Source organism: Equus asinus, chromosome 24, assembly GCF_041296235.1.
Source record: "Equus asinus isolate D_3611 breed Donkey chromosome 24, EquAss-T2T_v2, whole genome shotgun sequence".
NCBI lineage: Eukaryota > Metazoa > Chordata > Mammalia > Perissodactyla > Equidae > Equus > Equus asinus.
Window position 1 is genome coordinate 22,755,146 of NC_091813.1, and position 25,897 is coordinate 22,781,042.

A 25,897-nucleotide genomic window follows, 5' to 3' on the forward strand; every position below is an offset into this window, starting at 1 on the left:
TAGAAGTATGCATGGCAAAGATAAACACCAAATTTCAGATACCACATTTCCTCTGGGGGAGGATAAAAGGGGGTGGATTCAGGGGAAACTTCAACTGTATTGTCTAATTTTCTAAAATTATCTATCTCTCTATTACAAATATGGCAATATGGTAAGGTTGGTTAAAAACTGCAAAGTAAGAAAATTAATGTGTGTTAAATTATTCTCTAACTTTTCTTTAAATTCAAAACAGTTTATAACAAAAAGTAATTAGAAGCTTGGTCAGAACTCTTAGGAAATTAGCTAAAGTACTCTGAGAAACTGGCCCCCTCACTAAAGCATAAGAAGTGAGAAAACAAATACTCTTTCACTGACATAACCAGTAATACAGACAGACCTCTAAACAATTAGCTTTGAATGCAGATGCACGAATTTGGTAATGACTTTGCCCTGCCGAGGACATTAGCTAGTGTTCACACGAGGTCAACACGAGTGTATATCAGATATGAGACTTGAGGCTGAGCACCTGGGCAGTCCCAGTCAGCAGAAATAAGACGAAAAGACAGCACAAAACACTGACATGATCAATTACATGCCATTTCCTTTCTAGATTTTTTCTAAGCTAGATATTATGAAAGCTTGAGAAATGTCTTAGATATTAAAGGTTAAACATTTAGCACATTGGAACCAAAAGTACAAGCCAAAACCAGCTGTTGCCAGGAGATTAACTGCAAGAAAACAGAATCAGACCTTAAGTCCTAGAATTAAGCCCAATACTAAGGTGAATATCACTTTTATGTAGAAGACTCAATCAGTAACTCCTAGTTACAAAGCGTTCACGACACTATCCAAAATGGAATTAGAAAGGAAATAGACTAGAATCCAGCCCTCGAGCACCTTACTTCAAAATAACATATGTATCATTTATGCATCAGGTTTATGAGATTCTTCGGGTAAAAAAGAAAAACGCCAAGTTGTTGAGACACATGCAGAGCAAGCAAGAGCTCTTTATAGTAACAAATTACAGCAGGCCTCTCCTGCTTATGTCCCTTATGTCTGAAGAGACATCGTTAGCAGTTCAAGGCCCCTGGGGTGGTCACCTCTGATGCAGCATCATTAACCCCTGTCCTCTGCTCCAGAAATCTCATTTCTCTAGGAGGCTGTCCAGATAGCCACTTCTTCCTTAGACCAAGATGGCAATTATTCCTATGGGGCTTGGAGAGCAAATGTTAATGTGTTACTTACCTGTAAGACAGTCTGCTATATGACCTGCATCACATGCACTCATCAGTTAAAAAGATGCATTTCAGCTACTGCTTTTTGGCCACAAGAATGCCAACCTCCTCTCAGTATTCAAAAGTAAAGGTTAGCAAACTTTTCTGCTAAGGGTCAGATAGTAAATATTTTAGGCTGGTGGGACGTCACTCACAACCACTCAACTCTGCTGTTGTACGGCAAAAGCAGTCATAGACTAACTGTATAAAAACGGGCATGGCTGTGTTTCAATAAAATTTGATTTACAAACGCAAGGGAGTGGGGTGTCCTGGATTTGTCCTGCTGGCTATCATTTGCCCACCCCTGATCTAAAGCAGTCAAGCACACTTTGAAAGAAAACTGTCCTACATGATTACGTAAGTTCTTTTCACTTTTTATAGCCTGACTCAATTCTCATCTTCATCAGCAAATACACATCAGTTACTTATACATAAGGGCTGCTTCCCACAATGAAACTTTTCTATCCACTTTTCTGGGCTGCACTGCTCTATTTCCTCTGAATAAAAACAGATTTGTAGCCTTTCAGAGATTAAGGACTCGTTTTAGAAACTGAAGAAAGCTTTGAATACGTGCCAAGAAAAATGCACATGCACATACACATAATTTTTTATCCAATTGTGTGGATACCCTGAAAATTCACAGATACCCTGAAATTTGCTGGAGGTGAGGGCAGCATGTCCAAGGGCTCCAGGTTTTAGTCTTCTCTCTTGAGTCAGCTATCTACTGCTGCATAACAACTACCCCAAAACCTGGCAGCTTAAAACAGCGAACGTCTCACAGTTCCTGTGGGACAGGACTCTGGAAACAAGTTAGCTGAGTGGTTCTGGTTCAGGGTCTCTCAGAATTCACATTCTGTCACATCCACTTTGTTCTCATCACTAGAAGTGATTCACTAAGTCCAAGCCCACACCCAGGGGACAGCAGAATCAAGCTCTGCCTCTTAAAGGGAGGGATAAAGAATTTGTGGACTTATTTTAAAGCCATCACACACTTCCAATTAATCCAATGCTAGCAAGGTGGGATTATATTGAATCTGCTTGGAATACCTGACACCGATTCATTAATACACTGAGTTAGGCAGGAATCAGGTAGTTTTTCATAATAATCCTGTGAATTTGGTAGCAAACCATTTTCAGAAGTATCTAAATAGAATCTTTAGTTATTTAACTTTCACAAATGAACTTAACTATAAAATGAGGAATGGATGATGACTTCTGAACTACGCTCCTGTAGCCTACAAGAAATCTTCCTCCCCAGAAAATTCTGGCTTAGGAAGATCTTATATAAGAAGTTAAAAAGCATACATTTTGTTGATAAGAAAGATTTATCATTCAGAAAGTTTAAAAAAAAAAAAGAACCAAAGATTAGCAATCCTTACCCAATTAAGATTTACCTTCCAAAGTGGCAGGGAAAAAAACATCTTCCCCTGAGTATTTCCTGAATTCCCAACTTTTGGAATTTCCCTTTTTACCAAGGCTCTGATTATCTCTACACCCGCCCAGCACACAGCCTTGGGAGGTGGAGCTGCCAGGCACGATCAATACGGTCGCAGAGAATCAGATGTACAAGTCACATTAGCATTGATTAGAGTCACCCACAAAAGTCCCAAGTACATCAATAAAAAATTAAGATCTTCATGTAAAAAACAGTTGTAAGTTAAAAAAATTTTTTATGAAATTTTCCTTTGTTCCAATAGATTTCAGTGCAAACATGCAGAGAGTTTATATAAATATTCCAAGATGTCAACTAAGCCCTCCGACATTTATAGGTCACGTCTGCAAGGTAAAGACGTAGGACCTGTAGTCAGTCTGTCTCTGTAAAAACATTTGTATTCTTTAGAGAAGGGAGGATAAAGTAGGAGAAACGAAATTTTCCAGTGGAAGTGTGAGCTGGAAGCAGGCTGAAAGCTCTGGGATGGTTAGTTACCTCTCACCTTTTCTCCTCCTGTGTGGGACATGGCGCCACAGTGAGTGACACCTGGCTGTGTCTACTTGCATATCGGATCCAGTAGTTGTAACTCCCCACAAGCCAGCTTACTTCTAGCTACAACCCTGGGAACCCCGCACACTGGACAGAGTCCAACATGAGAGGCTGGTGTGCACAGTGACCCGCTGGACATATTTTGGGTTATAAACCATTCCAGAAATTACTTTCATTCGAGTCCTTTACTAAGAACTAACTTTGCCTTTTGGGTATTTTTCATGCAGTCACTGGATAAGTGGTGATGCTCTTCAAAATACGTAATACTAGATATAGATTAGTCTCATTCATAGACTGTGTGTTCTACCAAAGCAAGAGTTTTGTAGTTTTTATTCACTGATGTGTACCTATCACCTGACACACTGTCTATTAGTTGAATGCATGAGCAAACAAATAAATAATAAACAAACTTTCCAACTTATCTATGTGTACAGTAGTGCAGGGCTCTCGTGAGTGTGTGTTAGCCAAATACAATTCATTATTTAAGTGGTTTAAAACAGATTAACCTTAAAATTGTAAATAAATACAAATTCTCTTATGAATTCCCTTCCTTTGCTGAACAGGCACTCTTGGAAATGATCCACATGTGACTGCCCTCCTTCAATCTACTCCCCTTGCAGGACGTAACCAAGCTACGCTTGGTGTACACTGACACCTACCGGCTGACACAGAAAATGGCTTCCATGTGCGTACATACATTCTCCAATCTCTTTCTTCCTTAAACTCTTATTTCCCAAATTTAGTTCAATTAATATTAGGAAATCTGTATTTCTGTATCCACTCTGCTCCATTGATAAATAGGATCTTCTCACGCAATTTCTCAAAAGTATGCTCTTTGGACTTAGTGTTCCCATAAAAAGGAGTTTCATGATCACATGAGATTCTAAGTATTATATATGACTCTAAGCAATGCACACTGAAGTCTAGAATATTAAGGTGCTGAGCAGTACAGCAGTAAAAATACCAATATAAAATTTCACTGAGTCCACTGACTTACAAATTTGTTTGACAATTACAGGCAAGAATTACTGCATGGTAATTATTTAATGATAGCATTTTTTCCTTCCACAGAAAATCTATTAATATCTTTTGAAATATATTTTGGGAAATACATTCTGCAATTTCCTACTGTTGCTCAGGCCGTCTCTTCTTTAACCTCTCACCCCCATTATCTTCCCATCCCTTAATTCTCAGATCAAATGCTACCTTCTCCATGAAATTTTCCTTAACAGAATTAATCAGAAAGCCCCTTATTTATGTCTATCATAGGACGTTGCATATGTATCTTGTAGAGTTTTTATATAATTTGTCAGTTTCTAAGATTAAACCTTGAGACTCTGGAAGTAAAAATTCTTATTTACATTTTTATCTTCTATATCTCTAAGCAGAAATGTTTACCCATAGGAAGCCTAAGTGAATGTTGAACTGAATCTGAGGCTCAGTATTGCATTCATTAAATACTTGGAGAGAAAACTAAGCCTTCAGTTTACAAGATAAACTAAACACAATACAGAGCTTGAGATTACACTCTTTAAAATGCTCAGGGGCCAGCCCCATGGCATAGTTGTCAAGTCCAGCATGCTCTGCTTTGGCAGCCCAGGTTCACAGGTAAGGATCCCAGGTGCAGACCTACACCACTAGTCAGCCATGCTGTGGCAGTGACCCACATACAAAGTAGAGGAAGACTGACACGGATGTTAGCTTATGGCTAATCTCCCTCAAGTAAAAAAAATGAGGAGGAAGATTGGCAGCAGATGTTAGCTCAGGGCAAATCTCCCTCAGCAAAAAAAAAAAAAAAAAAAGTTTATAAGTGTCCCAAAATCACGGAATTGCAGAATGTTAAGTATATCTATCCCAAAAGATGAAGAAATTAAGGCTCAGAGAGGAGGCTGTAACTTGGCCTGGCAATGTAGGTGGTCAAGGGAAAACCTGGACTAGATCCCATGTCTGACTCCAGTCTTATACTTTACCATTATAAAACGTCAAATGTCCTCCTACAACTTCTAAGTGCCCCAAATGTTTCAGGCCATCTCAATTGCAAATGCCCTAACAATCACTCCCCACTCTAGATGTGGGAATCGTTTTTGTCTCTGTCTTATTTCAGAGTGCTGACGTCCACTCCAGGTAAGATTATTAAATTTAAGAAATACGTTTCTACAATTGCGCCGAAGCCCACACCCATCTTTTTCAATTAGAAGATAGTGTGTTCCCTGTAATCTTGTTTTAGGTTCCCTCTACTCTTCCAGGATACACTTGCTGAGTTATTTGTAAAGTGACCTAATAATTTAAATATATCTATAAGCATCTTAAGAACTGTTTATGTAAGAATTTTGCTAAGAACAAGGTATTTCTAGATAATCTCTTACCCTCCAGTTCTGTTTCTGTTGCAGTTGTTTTTAAACACAAACCAAATGGTTTCATCAAAGAGGTAAAAAGTGGCTGGTGAGCTGAGGAGGATCTGGAGGCTCCGCAATGATTAAGTTAGCTCCCCTGCTGGGAAAGGAGTGGAATGAGTACACAAATGGTGGAGGGAGCAGCCACTGGAATCAGGTCCAAAGAAGCCTAGGAAAGCAAATCAAGTAGGAGACCTACATGAGAGCTCAATATGGAGAATATTAAAGAAATTAAGTATTTGCAAAGAAGCCCAGTGGCCGAGTGGTTAAGTTCTCTTCGCTCTGCTTCGGCGGCCCAGGGGTTTTGCCGGTTTGGATCCCAGGCGCGGACATGGCACCACTCATCAGGCCATGCTGAGGCTGCATCTCACATAGCACAACCAGAGGCACTCACAACTAGAATATACAACTATGTACTGGGGGGCTTTGGGGAGAAGAAGAAAACAAAAAGAAAATTGGCAACAGTTGTTAGCTCAGGTGCCAATCTTTAAAAAAAAAGCTTAGCACAGGCCTGATGCATAACACAAGCTCCATCAGTGATAGTCGATATTATTAGATCATTAAAACCACAATATTTATCCTTAAATACTTTAAAGAGGATGGGGTTTATATCAAGCTCACAAAAAAGAAGAGTAATAATGCACAGAAAACACAAAACTACCACCCCAAGGAAAATAAAAGTGGAATTGCAGTCTACAGAGTCTATATAAACCTTATTTGAACCCAGAAACACTTCTATTCAGAAAACTCAACTGTGCCTGAATAACTTTTCAGAGTTAACTTGAACAACCTGGCACATAAAATGTCAGCTATGCCTCCCAACCTCCCCCTTTTGGCCTTATTGATTCAGAAACAAACTCTGTGATAAAATTAGCAAGGTTAAGTCACTTCACCAGTAAAGGTACCATTATTTTATGTTGCTAAGAGAAGAAAAATGATGGAAAAAACAGATGCTAAGGAAATAAGAGTTTTAAAAAACTCCAAAAGTCTACAGGGCCTAGAATAAGTTTCTATGTATTTTTTAATATACTTCTTCAAGATGTAAGGAATAGTTTACTAATCATGGAGAATAGAAGGAATTTTTTCATAGGTCTATTAATGAGGACCTTACCCCTGCAAGGATACTTATAAACAAAGACATCAATTTCCATATCAATCCCTTTCTTACAGAAATATTACAAAAATAATATGGATAGCAGTTGCAATGAAAAGTTTAGAGTCCTATAGGTAATCATATACTCTTATCAGAGACAATAAACTATATATAATCTACACAAATGGATGATTATTTGAGAAGTTGCAAAATTCCACTCTGATTGGACATGACGGAGCATACGACAGGCATAGGAGAAGGCAGGGCTAGGGTGGTTAAACTGGAGCCAGGCTGTAGAGGACTTAGTACACTAATCCTAGGAGATAAAGATTTGGCGTCTGTAAAAGGAAGCAGGGGAGTGATATGACTGGGATGGCCAAGCCGGATGCAGCACGTATATTGGATTAGAGACTTTAGACAGGTTGAAGAGACACTTATAAACTCCACATGAAGAGTGCTGAACATCTGAACTAGGTTGACAGCAATTACGAAGAGAAAACAAATTTCTATTTGTTAAATAGAAATGAAGGAGATTTTGAAGGTAGACTGGACATGACTTCCTAACCGGCTGGATGTGGAGGGAGAAGGAAACAATTGAAGGGCGACTTTAGGACAAGCTTGGCTGACTAGGAGAATCGTGATGCCATTAAGAGAGATGCAAATAAGAAGAAACATGTTTGCCAGCAATATTAATAAGTTTCTTCTACTTTGGACATATTGAATTTGAGAAGTCATTGGGATATGTGGCAGAGGCATCCTAGACAAGATGGAGATGAAAGCAAAGAACTTAAGTGAAAGGTGAGACTGGAAATGCAGACTTGAAAGCTTTCACTCAACAGAAAATAGAGTTTCTACTATGAGAGCAAATGAGCTTAGCAAAGGGGAAAAAGAAGTCAGGAAGAACCCTCTCTTAGCAGGAAAGAGGGAAGAGTAGACATGGCAAGGGAGGAAGGGAAGAAGAGGTCAAAAGAAAGAGGAAAGGTAAGAGGTCAAAGAGGCCAAAAGAAACAGGAGAATGCCAAGGCTAACACTTCGAAGAAGAAATGGTGAAAAACAGTGAATGCTAAGGACTGAGAAAAAGCAAATGGTTTTGCTTACCAGGTGACCACTCGAGATCTTTGGATCGGCAGTTTCAGTAAATGATTGGAGTAAAAGCATAAACAGACATGCTAGAAAGATCTCCATAAACAAGACACAAAAGCAAAAGCCTTCCAATTCCAATTTTAATTTTCATAGGCTGAAGATGTCACAAGACATCATAAACAAAGTGTTAAAAGTAAGTTACAGGGGCTGGCCCAGTGGTGCAGCGGTTAAGTTCGCACATTCCACTTCAGCAGCCAGGGTTTGCCGGTTCGGATCCTGGGTGTGGACCTACGCACTGCTTGTCAAGCCATTCTGTGCCAGGCATCCCACATATAAAGTAGAGGAAGATGGGCACGGTTGTTAGCTCAGGGCCAGTCTTCCTCAGCAAAAAAAGAGGAGGATTGGCGGTGGATGTTACCTGAGGGCTAATCTTCCTCAAAAAATAAATAAATAAAAGTAAGTTACAGGGTGGAAAAAATATTTCCAATAGATAAAGGACTAATATCCACAATCTATAAGAACTTTTTATACCAAAGACACACATACACATACACACACAGAGGCACCAAAGTAGGCAAAGAACTAGGAACAGGCTATTCACAGAGGAGGAAGGTCAAATGGCTAGCAATTTGAAGTTGTTTAACCGTACTGGTAATCAGGAAAAGACTCATTTAGAAAAGATGCAATTCTATCAGATTGGCCAGAATTAGTAAACCTGATAATATCAAGCATTGGAATAGGTATGAAGAGAAGGGTAAAAGTACCAACTAGAATGGCCCCTAGGAGAACAAGTGGACAATATCTACAAATTTAAATAAGGACTTAAATAAAATTTAAGAAAGCACCACTCCTATTCTCCAATAAAAAGAACCAGGGCTCTTTTTATGGCTGATTCCAGGGCTGAGGCAGGGAAAATATAAGATGAGTCCAGAGCATTTTATAGTATTGGGAAGTAAGAAGGTGATCAAAAATTAAAACTGTGGGGGGCACGTCAAACGGACACAGGAGCCAGCCTCAGAGAGGTCCCAATGGCCAAAGCTGGATTAATCTGAGCAAGAAAATAAATAAATAACAAACAAATAAATATCATAGAATTTATAACCTGAGGATTACAACCCAAGGTATAAAATAAATATATATGAGTCTATGAGTCCATCTGATAAAAATAATAGAATAAAAAAATAGGGGACGGCCCTGTGGCCGAGCGGTTAAGTTCGCGCCCTACGCTTTGGCAGCCCAGGGTTTCGCTGGTTCGAGTCCTGGGCGTGGACATGGCACCGCTCATTAGGCCACGTTGAGGCGGCATCCCACATACCACAACTAGAAGGACCCACAACTAAAATATACAACTATGTACTTGGGGGATTTGGGGTGAAAAAGCAGAAAAAAAAAGAAGAAAAAAAGAATTAAAAAAATAGAAGAAACAAATCTTCCTTATGAAAAATTCCAATTAACATATGTAGATACTACTCTCCTTCCAGGAGGTGGAGCTTACCTTCCTCCTTCCCCTTTGAGTGTACGCTGGACTTACTGACTTTTTCCCAAAGAATAGAATTTGGAAAGGGAAAAACAGTCACTTCACAATGAAGAAACCTGGCCAGCACAACCTCAGCCAAGTGATCGAGGTGAATACTGCCATCGATGGCTGTGGATACCATGTACCCCCTGATATGATGTGATGGTATTCTTTCCAAAACCCATAACCTCAGTCTAATCAAGAGAAAAACATCAGAAAAACCAAAATTAAGGGGCACTACAAAATGCCTAACCAGTACTCCTCAAAGCTGTCAAGGTCATGAAAAATAGGCAAAGTCTGCAAAACTGTTACAGACCAGAAGAGACAAAGGAGACATGACGAATTAACCCAACGTCACATCATGCACTGGACCCTGGAATAGAAGAAGGACGTTAGCAGAAGACCTGGCACAATCCGAATAAAGCCTGGAATTGAGGTAAGGAGGAAATGAGGTAAGAAACCAATGCTGGTTTCTCAGCTTTGACAGAGGTGCCATGGTAATGCAAGGTAACACTAGGGGAGACTGAAACTGGGTGAAAGGTATGTACACAAGAACCATCTGCACCATCTCTGCAACTTTTCTGTAAATCTAAAACCAATCCCAAACAAAAACTTTATTTTAAAAAAATGTAAAATAAATATGCTCCAGGAGCAGCAACTCCACTTCTTTCCATGAACTTTAAAGAGCTCTTTGCAGAGGTGCACAAGAAGGCACGGACATGGTCTTCACTGCAGAAGTGCTGGTATCAGAGAAAAATTTAAAGTAATTTTAATAGGATGACTGCAGAAACCATGAAATACCTACATTACGGAATATCAGACAGCAGTTAAAAAAATGAGATCCATCTATATGGATTGAGAAGACATAATGTTGAGTGAAAAAATAAACTGTAGAAGGAACTGTAACATATGACAAGAAAAAGGAAAAGAGAATACACAAAATATTTCTCCATAAACTTCTGGGGCATTTATTAACATAAGCCTATGTTTAGATGTAGTCTGGCAAGACACACAGCAACCTGGTGACAGTAGTGACTTATAGAGGGGACTGGAGTTGGAGATGGTAGCCAAGGGGATTTGAGCTTTACCCTATGTGAGGTAGAAATTATTCTACAAGGAGAATGCCTTCATCATTTGCCTGGGGAATTAGGAATGATGAATTTTTTTCAGGTGGGGAGACAATTTTCCTCTAACATAGGAGAGAAGATGGCTCGGGGAAGGTTCTGGCAGTTGATGATATGGCGCAGTGATGCAGAGGGCGTCCCATGGAGACCGGGAGCATTGCTGGAGGCCCATGGCCTGAAGCCCTGCCTAGGTCCCTGAGGCAAGCACTCACGCTCATGGTGATGGTACAGTAGCAGTCAGCCTTAACAATGGGAGGCCAATAATGTAATGTTCAATTTATCTTCATTTTCATCAGAGGTGTAAGCACCTGGAGGGCTCTGGCAGCCATTTGGATAAAAAATCCCAAGTGACACTGAAAGAAACTGACTTCCTTCCTCTACTCCAGCTGACCTTAAAATCCAGCGTTCACTTTTCACCCCCATTGTCTAGAATAAAAGCAGAAGCAACCAGGACCACTGCAGTTGCTGTACATGACAAATGTCAAACTAAAATTCTGGCAGACACGAAAGATTATGCACTTTTTCCTTTATACTGTTGATCCCACATTAGGCCAATAAATTTCCTTACACAGTGAGATTACAGAAATCACATGGAAAATCTTGAAGAAAATTTAACTCAGGGCATATATTTAACTAAGTGCTAAAGCTCCATTTAAAGTACTATGGTTTCCCTTAACATATTTTAAAGAGATCATTTCCCATCAATAATCTAGTATTTCTAAAAATATTTTGAGAAGCTTTAGATTTACAATTAACAGTTAAACTTCTTAACACAGCTAAGTTTCAGTAAATGATTGGAAGCTATGGTCCGTTTCCAACCCTCAATCTCCATTAAAATAGGCCAGTTAGAGTCTGTAGTCCATCATCTTAGTAACACAATACTCTTTGAATAAAGACAACAAAACTTTAACCCTGATGAACCCAACTATTTGCTTTCTCTGAGCGTACATTCAAGTAGATGATAAGCTGGAGAAAGTCACCCTATAAGAAAGATTAATATCACCATAAATTCATGATCACAAACCTCAAACAGGCAATGAACAATGCCTACTAATTGCTAATCCCACACATCTCAGCCACCTGCTCTCCAAAGGCCCGTTTTTAATCTCCATTCTCCTCAAATCTCCAACTCACCTCTTTCCCTCTTATGCCTCTTCCCCATCACTCCTATTCTACAGATGAAATAGAATCCATCAGAGGACGAGTCTCTCATCTTTCCAAAACCTAACACGCAAACCAGGCCCATCTGATCTTCTGTCATGTTACAGAGGGAGCATCCCTGCTCCTAAGGCGAGTTGCTACATCTGAGCTTGAGATACCAGTCCCTCCCTATCTTGTCAGGATCTCACCTTACCAGCCATCACTTCTTTCTCACGTGTCATCAACCTCTTCTGCTCAACAGGGTCCCCATGTTGGCTTTTAAACGGGCTCAAGGGGGCCTAACCCCACCTGCCTACCTTCAGTCAGCTCCCCATCTGCTTCCTGTCTCTCCTTCCCTTCTAGGCCAAACTTCTTGAACAGTTGTCCACACTTGTTTCCTTTGTTACATCAACTCTCACTCATTGTTCACTCACTACAATCCAGCTCCTAGCCCAGTCACCCAACAATCCCTGCTGAGGTCACTAATGACCTTTGTAATCTAAATCCAATGCACATTTTACATTCAACAACTTACCTGACCTCTCAACAGCATCTGACCACTTCTTCCTTCTCAAGGTACTTCCCTCCCTTAGCTCCTATGAAACAATACTCTGTTGCTTTCCTCCTTCCTCTCCAGTCACTCCTCCACCTCCTTCCCAGGCTCATCCTCATTTATCTGGCCAATACACATGGTAGTTCATCACCACTCGGTCCTTCCATCCTCTCTTCCTAAACAATCTCACCCATGCCCTTGGCTTCAATTATGACCAACACGCAGACAACTGAAGTTTACAAGTCCAGCCCAAAGCTTTCATCTGAACTCCAGGTCTATGTATTAACTTTCTATTTGCTGTATTGCTTGAATGACTCAAATGTACCTCAAACTCAACATGTATAAAACTGAACCTCATGATATTGTCCCAAAACTTGATTTTCTTCCAATGTTATCTACCCCAGTAAACAGTGATTCATTCCCCAAATCCAATCAGTCCCCAAACACTGCAATATTACTTACTAAGTATCTCTCGAATCTCTCTCAACCACCATCACCCACTGTAATCATTTCTCTTGGGCTCTGCAATGGCTTGCTATCTGATCTACCACATCCAACTGTTCTCTAGATGGCTAACAGAATAATCTTTCTGAGCCACACATTAAACCATCTCACCCTTCTCTCTGCATAAAACATTCAGTACACTCTTATTTTTCTTAGGATAAACACAGACACAAAATTTTAAAATGCCCTTTAGGATCCTGAATTGACGTAGGCAGGCCCCTCACTCCCCTCTCCCTGTTTCTCTCTCCAGTATAGCCACCCTGGCCCTCCTCCCATCCCTTGTACTCACTGCACTCTCTCTCATCCCAGATCCTTTTGTGTTGCTTTCTCCCTTGTCTAGAGACTCTTCATACAGTAACTCATTCTCATCCTTCAGACAGCAGCATCAATTCTTCCTGGAATCATTCCTGACCTGATTGGTCTCCCTATGATTTGCTCTCATAGCACCATAGCTCTCTTTCTCATAGCACTGATCAAGTTGCAATTTTGCATTCATTTGTCTTTCCCACTGGACTCTAATAAGGTCTGTGATGCGAGGCACCTGATCTCTTTTAGCTCAATTTTGTATTCCCCGTACCTAGCACAGTAGTATGCATTTAATAAGTAGTTGTTGAATGAATGAATGAGTTTCTTCAAAACTGAAGGTTGAAAACTTTTCTGTTTAATTTCCAAATTCAACAGATTCTTGAAATCCAATCTCTCCTGTCTAGTACCACTGAAAATGGCTTTTTCCCCTTACATCTAAAATACCTAAAACAGTAGGTTTTACAGGTTTGTAGGAGGAATCCCTGGCTCTAGCTTCTCTCCAATTCACCTATCTCTGTAAAGCTGACAGGATGCTGGGATAACATCTTCTTACGGGCAATCAAGATGGTACTAGGAAGGAAGACCAAGTGAAAAAAGAGACAGTACAAGAAGGAAGCTGGCAACCACTCCATCTGAGGATGCTTAGTTTGGAGGAGAGAAAATCTAGGAACATCAGATTATCTGAATATCTGAAGAGCTGTCACGTTCAAGAATGAGCAGATTAAATTTTTCATAGCTCTGGATGCAAGTTTCTGGGAGGCAGATTTCACCTCAATAAAAGGAGGACCATTCCAACACTTAGAACTCTCTCAGCGTGGTCGATTTTGTAAGCAGTAACTTTGCCATGACCCAGTGGATTCAAGCACAGTTTGGTGAAATGCGTAGCTCAGAGAACAGCGGTTCTCAAACATTTTTGTATCAGCTGTGAGATCCTTTCTTGAAACAAAAGCTTCTGAGGAGAACCTAATATGCTAAACAGGTAAATGAGAGCATCTCTGTGGGTAGAAAACTGCCCCTTCCCACCCCAAACTCTCCCAGCCACACGCCACTCCAGCAGCAGCCGCCTCGCGGGGCTCCACAGGATCCACTCCATGAAGACAGGCCTCTCCAGCGGCAGCCATCTCCCGGGGCTCCCCAGGATCCACTCCATGAAAACATGCACGCCTTCCCTGCGCAGTCCTTTTCAGCTTTTGCTGGGGTGGGGGTGGAATGGAGGAGAGTATTTCCTATACCTTTCTTCCATTTTCTTCAATTCAGCTAATGAATAATGTTTCCCATGAAAATCTGTTCCTCAGCATAGACACAGATTTTGGTCTTTTGAAAGAATTTTTTTTTGTATATCTACCATGTTACCTTAACTTTACTATAAATTCCTTTATGACAGAACTATTTGCTGTCCTGCTTTGCAATCACATATAATATCAAGTATAGTAGAAGGTAACACAAAGAGGAAAGAGAAACCCAAACCCTTCTGACATGAAAGGTTAATACAATTACTTGAGGTCTGACTCATAAAAATACCTAACACATGATTAAAAAACACAGAAGATGTGAAAAAACACTTCCATATACACATTCCACTTCCTTCCTTTATCTAATCCCAGTCCCCTCCCCCTTTTTACCCTCACAATCATGACTATACTTCTCTCACATTTTTTCATCCGAAGAAGGAAACCAGACTCCTCCCAAGAAAGTAATTCCAAGAGATGAATTACTTTTCATAGAAACCTGCTTTGACTGGACTCTCTAGGAAATCACTTTTTTTAGTTTTTATGGTCTTAATTTCCGTATCTTATTTAATGATTATAAATGAATTCATGGATAGCATAGGAATTCCACATAAAATAAGTTTGAATTTAGGCCACTGTACTTACACAGTCGACTCAAAGGAGGGATTTTTTCCAACTACTAATCAAAGAAATGTGTGCTCAACTTGCTTCACAATGAAGAACAGTCTTTAGATGGATAAGTCTTGGTGATAACATGGTACTAGCAGACGAATGTGTGAAAATTGCTTTCCAAAGAAGCAGTGATAGTTTCTCAGAGATATCTGATTACTTTCCTGTATTTTGAGATTACCTTCCTTTCAATGGATTCCTGTTCTAAGAAGCTAAGGCAATGGACTTCTAAAAAAAGAAAAAATCACATTTGTATTCTTAAACTCTGATCTGTAAGATCAGATATGAACACAGTATAAATCAGAAGTTTCTGCTACCAATGTTACATATTAAGATGCATAAATATTCACTGAATATAGTAGAGTGAGCAGTATATTTTGGGGAGTAATCAAAATGCTGACATTCTAAACTGCTAGGGGAATTGCTCTCGAGGAAGAATATACATTTATAGTGACATTTTCGGATCTCCTAAAACTTTATGGTTAAGGAACTACACAACATAATGAAAAAGCACTGAAATTGGAATCATGCCAACCTGGCTCTAATTCTGGCTCTATCACCAACTAACAAACTGACTAACTGGACTTATTTCTCTTATGCCTCTCAGTTTCTTCACTTATAAAATATAAGACACGGACATTCACATGTGAAGTACATTCACCGTACTTTGTGAAGTCAATGTCCCCTACTGGAGTGCACTGACAGTGTCACCCTGTGACTCCGACATGGGGAAGCAGAAGACGCTTACTTGAGAGGGTTTAATAAAGTGCTCTTCGGGGGTTAGTGACCAATCATTCACATGCTCATTTACTCTTCACTCATTCATTCATTGTAGCAACATATTCACACGCTATCCAAATAAGTGAATGCGAAGTGTTTAGCAGGTTACGCAATTACAATAATAGGTCTTAGATTTATGCTGGATCTAAAATTAGCATAAATGAACATTTGCTTTGCTTTGTGTTTTTATCAATCAAAACAACAAATTCCTCTGAATCGCCTCAAAAGCAGCTAATTTTATTTCCAAAGTATTTCAGGCTTTGGGAGTCTCTGCCACATCAGGTGCAGAGCATCAAAATTAAGCAGAGTTTGGTAATGATTTCTTGAATACGACACCAAAAACACAGGCCAAACAAGTAAAAATACACAAATGGAACTACATCAAACTTAAAAGCTTTTGTTGTAAATCAACAATTGATCAACAGAGTGAAAAGGCAACCTTTGGAATGAGAAAAAATATTTGCAGTTCATATGTCTGATAAGGGGTTAATTTCAGAACATATAAAGAACTACTACAGTCCAACAACAAAAAATCAAACAACTAAATTTAAAAATAGGCAAAGGACTTAGACATTTCTCCAAAGAAGATGTACAAATGGTCAGTAAGTATAAAGTAGTCAGTGTTATGAACTGAACTGTTTCTTCCCAAAATTCCTATGCTGAACGAGAACAGAGTTAGGGCTCTAACTCCTAGAGTGATTGTATTTGCACACAGGGCTTTTAAGGAAGTACTTAAGTTAAAGGAGGTCATAAGAATGGGGCCCTAATCTGATAGGACGGCTGTCCCTATCAGAGGAGGAAGAGACACGAGATCTCTCTCTGCACACGCAAAGAGAAGAGGTCATGGGAGGACAGACCGAGAGGGCAGCCATGTACAAGCCAGGAAGACAGGTCTTACCACAAATCAATCCTGAAGACCCCTTGATCTTGGACTTCCAGCCTCCAGTTCTGTGAGAAAACAAATTTCTGCTGTTTAAGCCACCCAGTCTGTGGCATTTTGTTACGGCAGCCTGAGCAGAAGACTACAAATTCAGAAAATAGCGTGGTGGTCACCAAAGGCTGGGAGAACGGGAAAGGGAAGTTGTTGTTTAATGGGTACAGAGTTTCAGATTTGCAAGATGAAAAAGTTCTGGAGATCTCTTTCACAACAAGGTGAATATACTTAACATTACTGAACTGTACATTTAAAAAGGGTTACACTGGTCAACTTTATATTATGCGGGTTTTACCACAATAAGAAAAATTAAGCAGAATTTCAATTTTCCTGCTGAAAAGAAGGAGAAAAAAAGATTAAAAAATACTACTTCACAAGTAAAAGCAAGTACCAATTCTATTTTATGCATATGAAATGTAAAGGGGTGTGCTTTAGACATGTTTTTATTTCATTAGAAAAAGCAATAATGACGACTACCAAGACAAAAACAACATTTCTATCTTAGAAGCAATATTTACCAATTCATAACCAACAGAGAGAAAGCTAGTTTATAAAGTCTAATCACTAAATTCTACTAAAACCAAGGGTGAATATAACATATCATTAACATTTCCTCCCTCGATATATTTTGCAAGAAAATACTGCTGTAAATAGTACGACATGGAACAGTTCTTCTCAATCCAAATTCTCCAGATTCCTAAAGTGGATATTTTAACTTTTGAAAAGGTGGGAAAACCACTACCAATACTAGGACTCATGTAACCCACACAATGGAGAGAATTCAATTTAGCTTAAAAGAAACCCCACTTATTCACACTTAATGATTACATTCCTCTAAGTTCTTTTCTCTTAAAAATATGAGAACAAAGAACTTTATACCTATGAAATTCTTTATTATTTTGTGTGTGTGTGTGTGTGTGTGTGTGAGAGAGAGAGAGAGAGAGAGACTGGCCCCGAGCTAACATCTGTGCTAACCTTCCTCTATTTTACGTGGGATGCCGCCACAGCATGGCTTCATGAGCAGTGGCTAGGTCCATGCCGGGATCTGAACTTGAGAACCCTGGGCCGCCAAAGTGGAGTGTGCAAACTTCACCACCACGCCACCAGGCTAGCCCTTCTTCATCACTTTTTAATAAAAATAAATTTATTCTTTATGTTTCCCAAATAGAAAAAAAAGAGAAGTGTAACAATAAACATTTATATTATATTTTACCACTTATTCTGTTTATTCTAACAAAGTTAACATGGGATTATAGAGATTTTGGCTCATGCCACAGTAAAATTTTTCTTATTTGCTGACTTACATACAATTTCAAGAAAATTATGGGCTATGCCAAGGGAAAAGGTAGACACAGCTTGATTTCAGGAGATAATCCAGAACAGGTTTCTCAAATTTGGCCTTATTGGCATTTGGGCCAGACAATTCTTTGTTGTAGGGGCTCTCCAATGCATTCAGGATGTTTAAGAACATCCCTGGCTCCACCTACTAGAGGTCAGTAGCACCGCCCAAGTTGTGAAAACCAAAAATGTCTCCCAACATTGCCTAGAGAACATGAGGCCACAGGTGAATTGATGAATTAGCAGAATTAAACAGCAGAAGTTAACTTAGAGTCCAAAGCTAAAAAGCTAATATTGAGGATCTAAACTTGATACGCAAACTAAAGAATGTGAGTTGTAGGATAACCATGAATAGAGAGAGAGCGGGTAAAACAACAATAGACTTCAAATGTTAAGAGACACGTGTGTCTACTGCTAGAAAGAAGGAACATTCTAAAAATATTTCATGCCACTTTTTTGTGTGTGCTCAAGGAAATAAAACCATAGTTACATTTGCTATTTTCCTCTTTTAGACTGCCATCTGGCAATCACACTTCAACTAGAAAAAAATTCTAGTCGATTGGACTAAAATAGTTAATGCACCATCCCTTGTGCCAAAAATATGCCAGAGTCTACAGTTTTGCTCAGTCATGCCCCAAAAGAAAGATACTAATGTCCTTAAAAGACAAAAGTAAATAACTCACGGGATACTTACTCAACTTTTGAAATTCCCTTCCTACCTTTGGGGGACAGAGAGCCAAACAGTAGCAAGAGGAAAAGCACAACAAAAGGAGTTACATACAACAGGCAAACTAAAGGAATCAAAATTACTTACTGGATGTCAACTTGTTCCCAAGACATACAGAGTTCAAAAAAAAAAAAAAGAGTCCACTAATAAATACAGCAGAACACAATTGACTGTAGTCATTATGTTTCCAGTGTCACAGGGATTTGTTAAGAATGAATGAAATAAGGGGACAGGGGTACTGAATCTCTGCAACATCCTCAAGAAAAGCAGTGCTAAGATTCTTCATAACAGTGAATACAAGATTCACCACCATAACTGAGACTATCATGTCCTTTTTCTTAACACCTAAAAGTTGTCCAAAAACACCCCCCACCCAAAAAAAAGCCTGGCACATCGAGACCAGTATATCCTCTGAGTTCTCTTTCACCAATCTGTAAAGGCAGGCTATGGCAACAATAACCTACAGTCACAAATACACAAACAGTAATTATCAAATACAAAGATAAGCAGAAAACCATGTGCCATTCATTTAACAAATGTTTTGTTAAATGTAGACATAAATTGTATGTTTTGGGCACTTCTACAAGGACTCATATAGATGTAATAATGAGCAGGACAGACAAGGTCCTGGCTCACATGGAGTTTATATCCTAGTGCAGGAATTCTAGTGAAATCATCAAACATGTGGGGAAAGCAATACCATGAAAGAGAGTACCCAACTCAACTTCTGTATTCAAAAGGAGAAGAATTCAACACCCAAGGGAAAAGAGTTAGTAGAAAAAAACAGAAGACTTTAAGTATAATTATTATTCCTAGAGAGCGAGAGAATATTGCATCTGTAAGACAGGGCCAGATGATGACATACCAGAAAAATCTGAATAAACACTTACATTTAGACACATATGTATGAAATCTTAGAAAACCAAATATAAAGAGAAGATCCCAAAGGTCTTCAGAGAGACAAAATAGGTATAAGATATTTTCAGATATTCAAGAATTGACTATAGTCCAAGTTTAAAAGAACTATTAAAGAGAGTACTTCATGAAATCAAACAATGGGACAAAGAATACTGAGTGAAAAAAACTGCAAAAAGATACATACAATACTATTTGCAAGTATTTTTAAAACATACCAAACAACACCACATATTTTTATAGAAAGACATACAATAAATATATAAAAACATTTATGGTCATGATGCATGAGTGTAAGTAAGAGGGAAGCACGTGGGTAGGGCTTCAGCCTAATAGTTCTTTAGGAAGAAACACAACCACCATCATCAGAATCACAAATGATCTCAACATAGGGGGAAGTGTACGTGAGGGAGGCAGCAAGAGAAGAGATGTCAAACTTTGTTACGAGTCTTTTCTTGTTCTGATGAGAGTATGGATACTAACCAAATCTAGATATTGATAGTAAAAAACAATAAGTTTAAGTATGTATGTTAAAAATTTATGGTTAACCACTAAAAATCATTTCGTAAGAGATATTTTTTACTTCCAAATCATCAGAGGAAAGAAATGACAGAAAAAGTAACCAAAGTAAAAGATAGCAGACTAAGTCCAATTATATCAATAACCACAATAAATTGTGAATTATTTAAATCCTCTATTAAACTATTCAGATTGTCCCGCTGGACTTTGAAAACATCCAACTACATGCAGTTTACAAGGTATATATTAACCAGACATAAATCTAAGATAAAACAACATAGGACAGCTGAAAATAAAGAAATGGAAAAAAGATGTAACAAACAATTTAAAAAAAGGAAATGAAATATAGCAATATTAACATCAGGCAAATTAGAATTAAAGAAAATAGCATCAAATGAAAGGAGAGTAAAATCTCCTATTGATAAAATATGCAATTAGTCAAGCTGTCATGTCACAAACCTTTATTTACCTAATAATACAGTTTCAAAATATATAATACAAAAACTAGTACCAAATCCGGAAGAAAATGACTTTTCCAAGATCATAGTGCAAGACATAACACATCTTTCTCAAAAACCCACATTTCAAATAAATAAAAAGATGATTGTAAAACATTTTAATAAACTTGACTATATACATCTAAATATATGATGGTCATACGTACATACACGAGTCAATAGAGTATAACCAATCAACAGCTTAAAAGCTGACTACGTATTAAGCCACACACATACAAACACAGAAAACAAACCTCAACAAAGTCCCCAAAGCATTAAACACATAAGCTATGTGCTCTGATCATGCCTCAATAAAACATAAGGATAGTAAATTGAACCTGTTCCATTTAGACTCACATAAGATGGGCAAAAATCTAAATGGCAGTTTGGGTAAGGGTGCAGGGAAACGGCATTTACAGAAACTTCAAGTGGGAGTATAAATTTGCAATGCCTTTTTGCAAAACAATTTGATATTAGCTATCAAAATTTTAAATGTCATTCCTTTTTACTCAGCAATTCTACTTCTAGAAAACCCTCTTATAACGAAAAGTACACAAAATCACAAAACAAATGTACAACAATACACAGTGCAATACTAATTATAGCAGCCAAAAAGTAATAACCCAAATTTCTATCAATAGAAAAATGGTTAAATTATGTTCAGTGTATCTATTTCACAAAATGCCAAGCACTGACAATGGAAAGAATCTCCAAGATACAGTATTGTGTTTTTCACAAGTGTAAAAAATACACATGCATCATTCAAATTGTTAACATGCAAAACAAATAGAAAAAGGAATGGAAGAATACACAACATACTTTTTACTTCTGGAGAGAGACACGATGGAGAACTTTCATATTTTACTTTGTCTATGTCTCTACTGTTTGAATATTTAATGATTTTCACTGCTTGTATGATTCAAAAAAGAAAAGACAAGCAATAATTTTTAAAATTTTATTTACTTCCCTGAAAAAGACTAGGATCTCTCTGTTCTCAGTACAAATTTGATCAAACTCACTTAAGAGTACAAGACAAGCGCAAACTTCCAATCTGTTCAAATAATAACACTTTCTGTTCGCTCTGCCAGAAATGCTCTTCACTCAGCTATGGCTCACTCCTTCACGTCCGTCAAGTTTTCCACTTAAATATCATCTTATCTGAGGAACCTTCCTTGACTCTTCACTACACAATGACAACTTCCTACACCCAGCCTACCACTCCCCAGCTACCTTGCTTTGCTTTATATTTCACTAGAGTAATTTACAACTGTGTCTTAGCGTCCTTGTCTCTAAAATGGGGTGATAATAGTACCCACCCCACAGGGGTGCTGTCAGGCTTGAATGAGCTGGGAGCCCTCGGCTGAGAGCCTGACCCACAGTAAGAGCCCTATCTGTCTCTGACTTTGTATCTGTCTTTTTTTGTGGTCCGCCTTACCCCATTAGAATGACGGCCCAGGAGGCAGGGCCTGTGCTCTGCTCACTGTTATATCCCGAATGCCTGGAACGTGCTTATCAGTAAATATTCATAGTTGTTGAAGCCTGATTTAGTACTGCAGCCATATGGACAGACAGCTGAGATTACAAGAAAAAGACCAATTATTTGCAGTAAAAGCAAGCTTTCTGTGCATAAGAATGAATCATCTGTAATAATTCAATCTACTTTGAAAGCATAGTATTTAGCAGTATGATTCCTAGCAGTTTCAAGTAGGGAAGTGGTACAGCACCGTTTAATTCATTAACTTCTTAACGCCAACACGGCAACAGAAACTAAAACCTTATGTGGAATGAGAAAACAAAAGCACAACCTACCTTTGGTTCCTGCTTTTGATGCATGGCTGGTAGAGGACCTTGACAGCGTTCCAGGCAGAACCGGAATCTGCCTCCAATATGTCTTCCAACAGCAGGAATTTTTTGATACTTTTGGAACTTCCCAAAGATTCGATCACCAAACTGTCTGAGTTTAAAAGCCACAGCTAAATAAGGAGAGAAAAGTCCAAGTATGAGTATATCACCACCCTATTCATATCTCATACCACCACTCAAAAGAACAAAACCAGAAAAATACCAGTGAAAGGGGCTGGCCCCGTGGCTAAGTGGTTAAGTCCGGCCCCCTCTGCTTCAGCAGCCCGGGTTTGCGCGTTCAGATCTCGGGTGCAGACCTACGCCACTCGTCAAGTCAGCTGTGGCAATGACCCACACACAAAATAGAAGAAGATCAGCATAGATGTTAGCTCAGGGCTGATCTTCCTCAAGCAAAAAAAAAAAAAAAAGAGGAAGATTGGCAATAGATGTTAGCTCAGAGCAAATTGTCCTCACCAAAAAAAAAAAAAAAAAAAACCCAGCAAAAAAAAATAGGAGAATCGTGTATATAATTTTTAGATAGGGTAAGCCTTTCAAAGCACAACATTTGGGAGAGCAACTGACATCATAAAGTTTAAAAAAAAAAGACAATCAACCTTTTTTAGAGAAGTATTTATTAGAAATATAACAAAGCTATTATCTATAATAAATAGAGCTCCTAGGAATCAGTACGGGGGGGAGAAACAGCCCAATAGAAATACAAGCAAAGAATACGAACATAAGTGATAAACATATATCAAAATGTTAGTATAACTAGTAATAAGGAAATGTAAAATTTGTGTGCCACCCTTTCTCACTTATCAGACTGGCAAATACAAACAGACTGATAACATGCAGCTCAGAAGAGGGGTTTAGAATGCGTATTCCCACACGCTGCTGGTGGAAGTGGTTGGCGATTTTGATGCATGTGATTTATTGAGGGGCTCAGCTGGAGTCTGGCTTAAGCCTGACCCCATGGGGAGCTCTGGAGCCTGAACAGCACCTACAGAGTCTGCCCCACCTCAAGACAGGAGGCCCCAGCTTTTTGTACCCCAGGGTCAAATCACTGGCAGTGGCTGACTAGTGCAGGGGTGGGGGACTGGGGGGACAAGCAGCTTCCTCAGCAGGGTGGCATCTGCCAGGTAAGGGCAAGTCTCTGGGGAAGAGGGCAGCTGTGAGCAATCAGCAGCCCACGCTCTCAGCAGCCGGGAAGTGGGTGTGCCGGCTGAGTAAAGGGATCTGGATGGGGCAAGAATGTCTCACTGTAAGGGATAAATCAACACAACTTTTTGGGAGGGTGATAACTATCAGCGTTTAAAATACACAAATTCTAAGTCAAATACCATATGATTTCACTCATAAGTAGAAGACAAAAACAACAACAACAAACAAACAACATAGATACAGAGATTAGATCGTTGGTTACCAGAGGGGAAGGGGGGGGGAGGGTGAAAAGAGTAAAAGGGCACATGTGTGTGGTGACAGACGGTAATGAGTCTCTGGGTGGTGAACATGATGTAGTCTACACAGAAATCAAACTATGATGTACACCTGAAATTTACATAATGGTATAAACCATTGTTACCTTAAGTAAAAAATAAATAAATAAAACCCACAAATTCTAATACTGCATTAGATTAGAAAGATCTGCTTCTAAACAGATACTCAAATGCATGGGCAAAGATTACTTCATCGCAGCACTGTCTTTAACAGTCATACGATGGAATTCTAGTCCTTAAAGAGTCCAATCGACATTACACTAACAAGAAACGATCCTCATGACATAGTGTTGTGTGAAGTAAGCATGTTGAAGAAAAATGCTCCTCACATCATCCTGGTTTTTCTACAAACAGGCAAGTACCTCAGTGTATATACATTTAGCTGTATATAGAGAGGGAAAAAAATGTTGAAGTACACATATGAGTCTGTTAATAATGTTTAACTTCAATACGATATCACAGGGCAGGAGAGGGGACAAGGTGGGCCAACTACCATTTCTTTTACGTTCTGCGTGTTGTCTGAATGTGTTCCCAGAATGTATTATTTTTATAAAGAAAGTTTTTAAAATTTAAACTGGTAGTAGGTTTAAAAAGTTTCTACTCCTGATTTTTAACTTGAAAACCTTGCACTAAAAGAAAATTAAAACTGATTTCACACTATGATTATGAGGTACACTTAGTAACAACTTCAGCCAAATATTTTAGCTTTTGGTAGAAATTATCCGAAATTAGAGCAGCATGAGGTCCCCATAAAAGATGGCCAGCTACAAAGCCACACCGAGTAACAACTCAAGCCCTGCCTCCACAAGCTACCACGTATCCCAGCCTGTGAGTTCCTTGAAGGTATTTTTGTTCTACCTTGAACATCTAGAAAAGTGTCTCTCAAATAAGAAGTGCTCAAGGTGTGTCTACTGTTGAATAAAACAGATGTGGAGGAAGAGAAGAAACTCGGGCCCTGATTCTTGCATTTTCACATAAATGTCTCAAATTCTTTTCTGCAGGACATTATTTTTAACAGAAGCAGTGTAATGTTAGATGCTTGTGGTGCATGTAGGGGATGATTCTGCCAACTGCAGAGCCTCTCCTCCAAAACGTATCACTGCTTCTCAAACATTAAAGCATTGAAATCAGGGTCTCGAAGAGATATCTGCACTCCACGTTCACTGCAGTACTATCTACAACAGCCAAGAGGTGGAAACAAGCTAAACGCCCATCAATGGATGAATCGATAAAGAAAATATGGTTCAGACATACAATGGGATATGATTAAGCCTCAAAAAAAGAGATCCTCTAATTGTGACAATATGGATGAACTTCGGAGGACATTATGTTAAGTGAAAATAAGCCAGACACAGAAGCACAAATACTGTATGACTGCACTTATATGAGGAATCTAAAATAGTCTAACTCATAGAAGCAGAGAGTAGAATGGTGGTAGCCAGGAGCTGGAGGGAGAGAGAAATGGACAGTTGCTAACCAAAGGCTATAAAGTTTCAGTTAGGCAAGATGAATAAGCGCTAGAGACCTCGTGCAACACTGTGCCTCTAACTAACAAGGCTGTGTTGTACATTTAAATCGTGAAGAGGGTAGATCTCATGTTAAGTGTTCCTATCACGATGTTTAAAAAACCTGGAGCAACAGAATATATTTTAAACATAAGAGTATCAAATAAGAAAAAAAAACATGAGAGAGAACTGTGTTATACTGACCAAGAAAAGCTACTAAAAGCCGAGAGTGAACAACCTTATCTTACGTTACGGCGTGAGCTTCTCCAGAGCACGAACCAGGTTTCTTCTCCCTGTATCCCCAGTACTTAGCACACAGAGGTATTTGGTCATTTGTTACTAAATTAAGGGAGTTTGATTTATGAATTAAACTGCTACTAAAAGTTCAGTTTTTGATCATTTATTTTCTAGACCTAAGAATTGAGAAAAAAGAATGACAAAAACTAAAGAATTTCTGAAACCCTGGATTACTAAGCTACAAAAAGCCGGGTAAAATAATT

The 25,897-nt window shown here is 38.9% G+C and overlaps 1 protein-coding gene across 4 annotated transcripts in view; it reads right to left on the reverse strand.

The window, feature by feature from the left end:
* The window catches only part of UBE3D (ubiquitin protein ligase E3D), a 153,970-nt gene that overhangs the window by 80,670 nt on the left and 47,403 nt on the right, over positions 1 to 25,897 (reverse strand). For all 4 annotated transcript variants that reach the window (XM_070496281.1, XM_070496282.1, XM_070496279.1 and 1 more), the window contains exon 8: positions 22,364 to 22,527. In XM_070496281.1, coding sequence (XP_070352382.1) covers positions 22,364 to 22,527 — 164 coding nt within the window. The remainder of the gene's footprint in view (positions 1 to 22,363; positions 22,528 to 25,897) is intronic.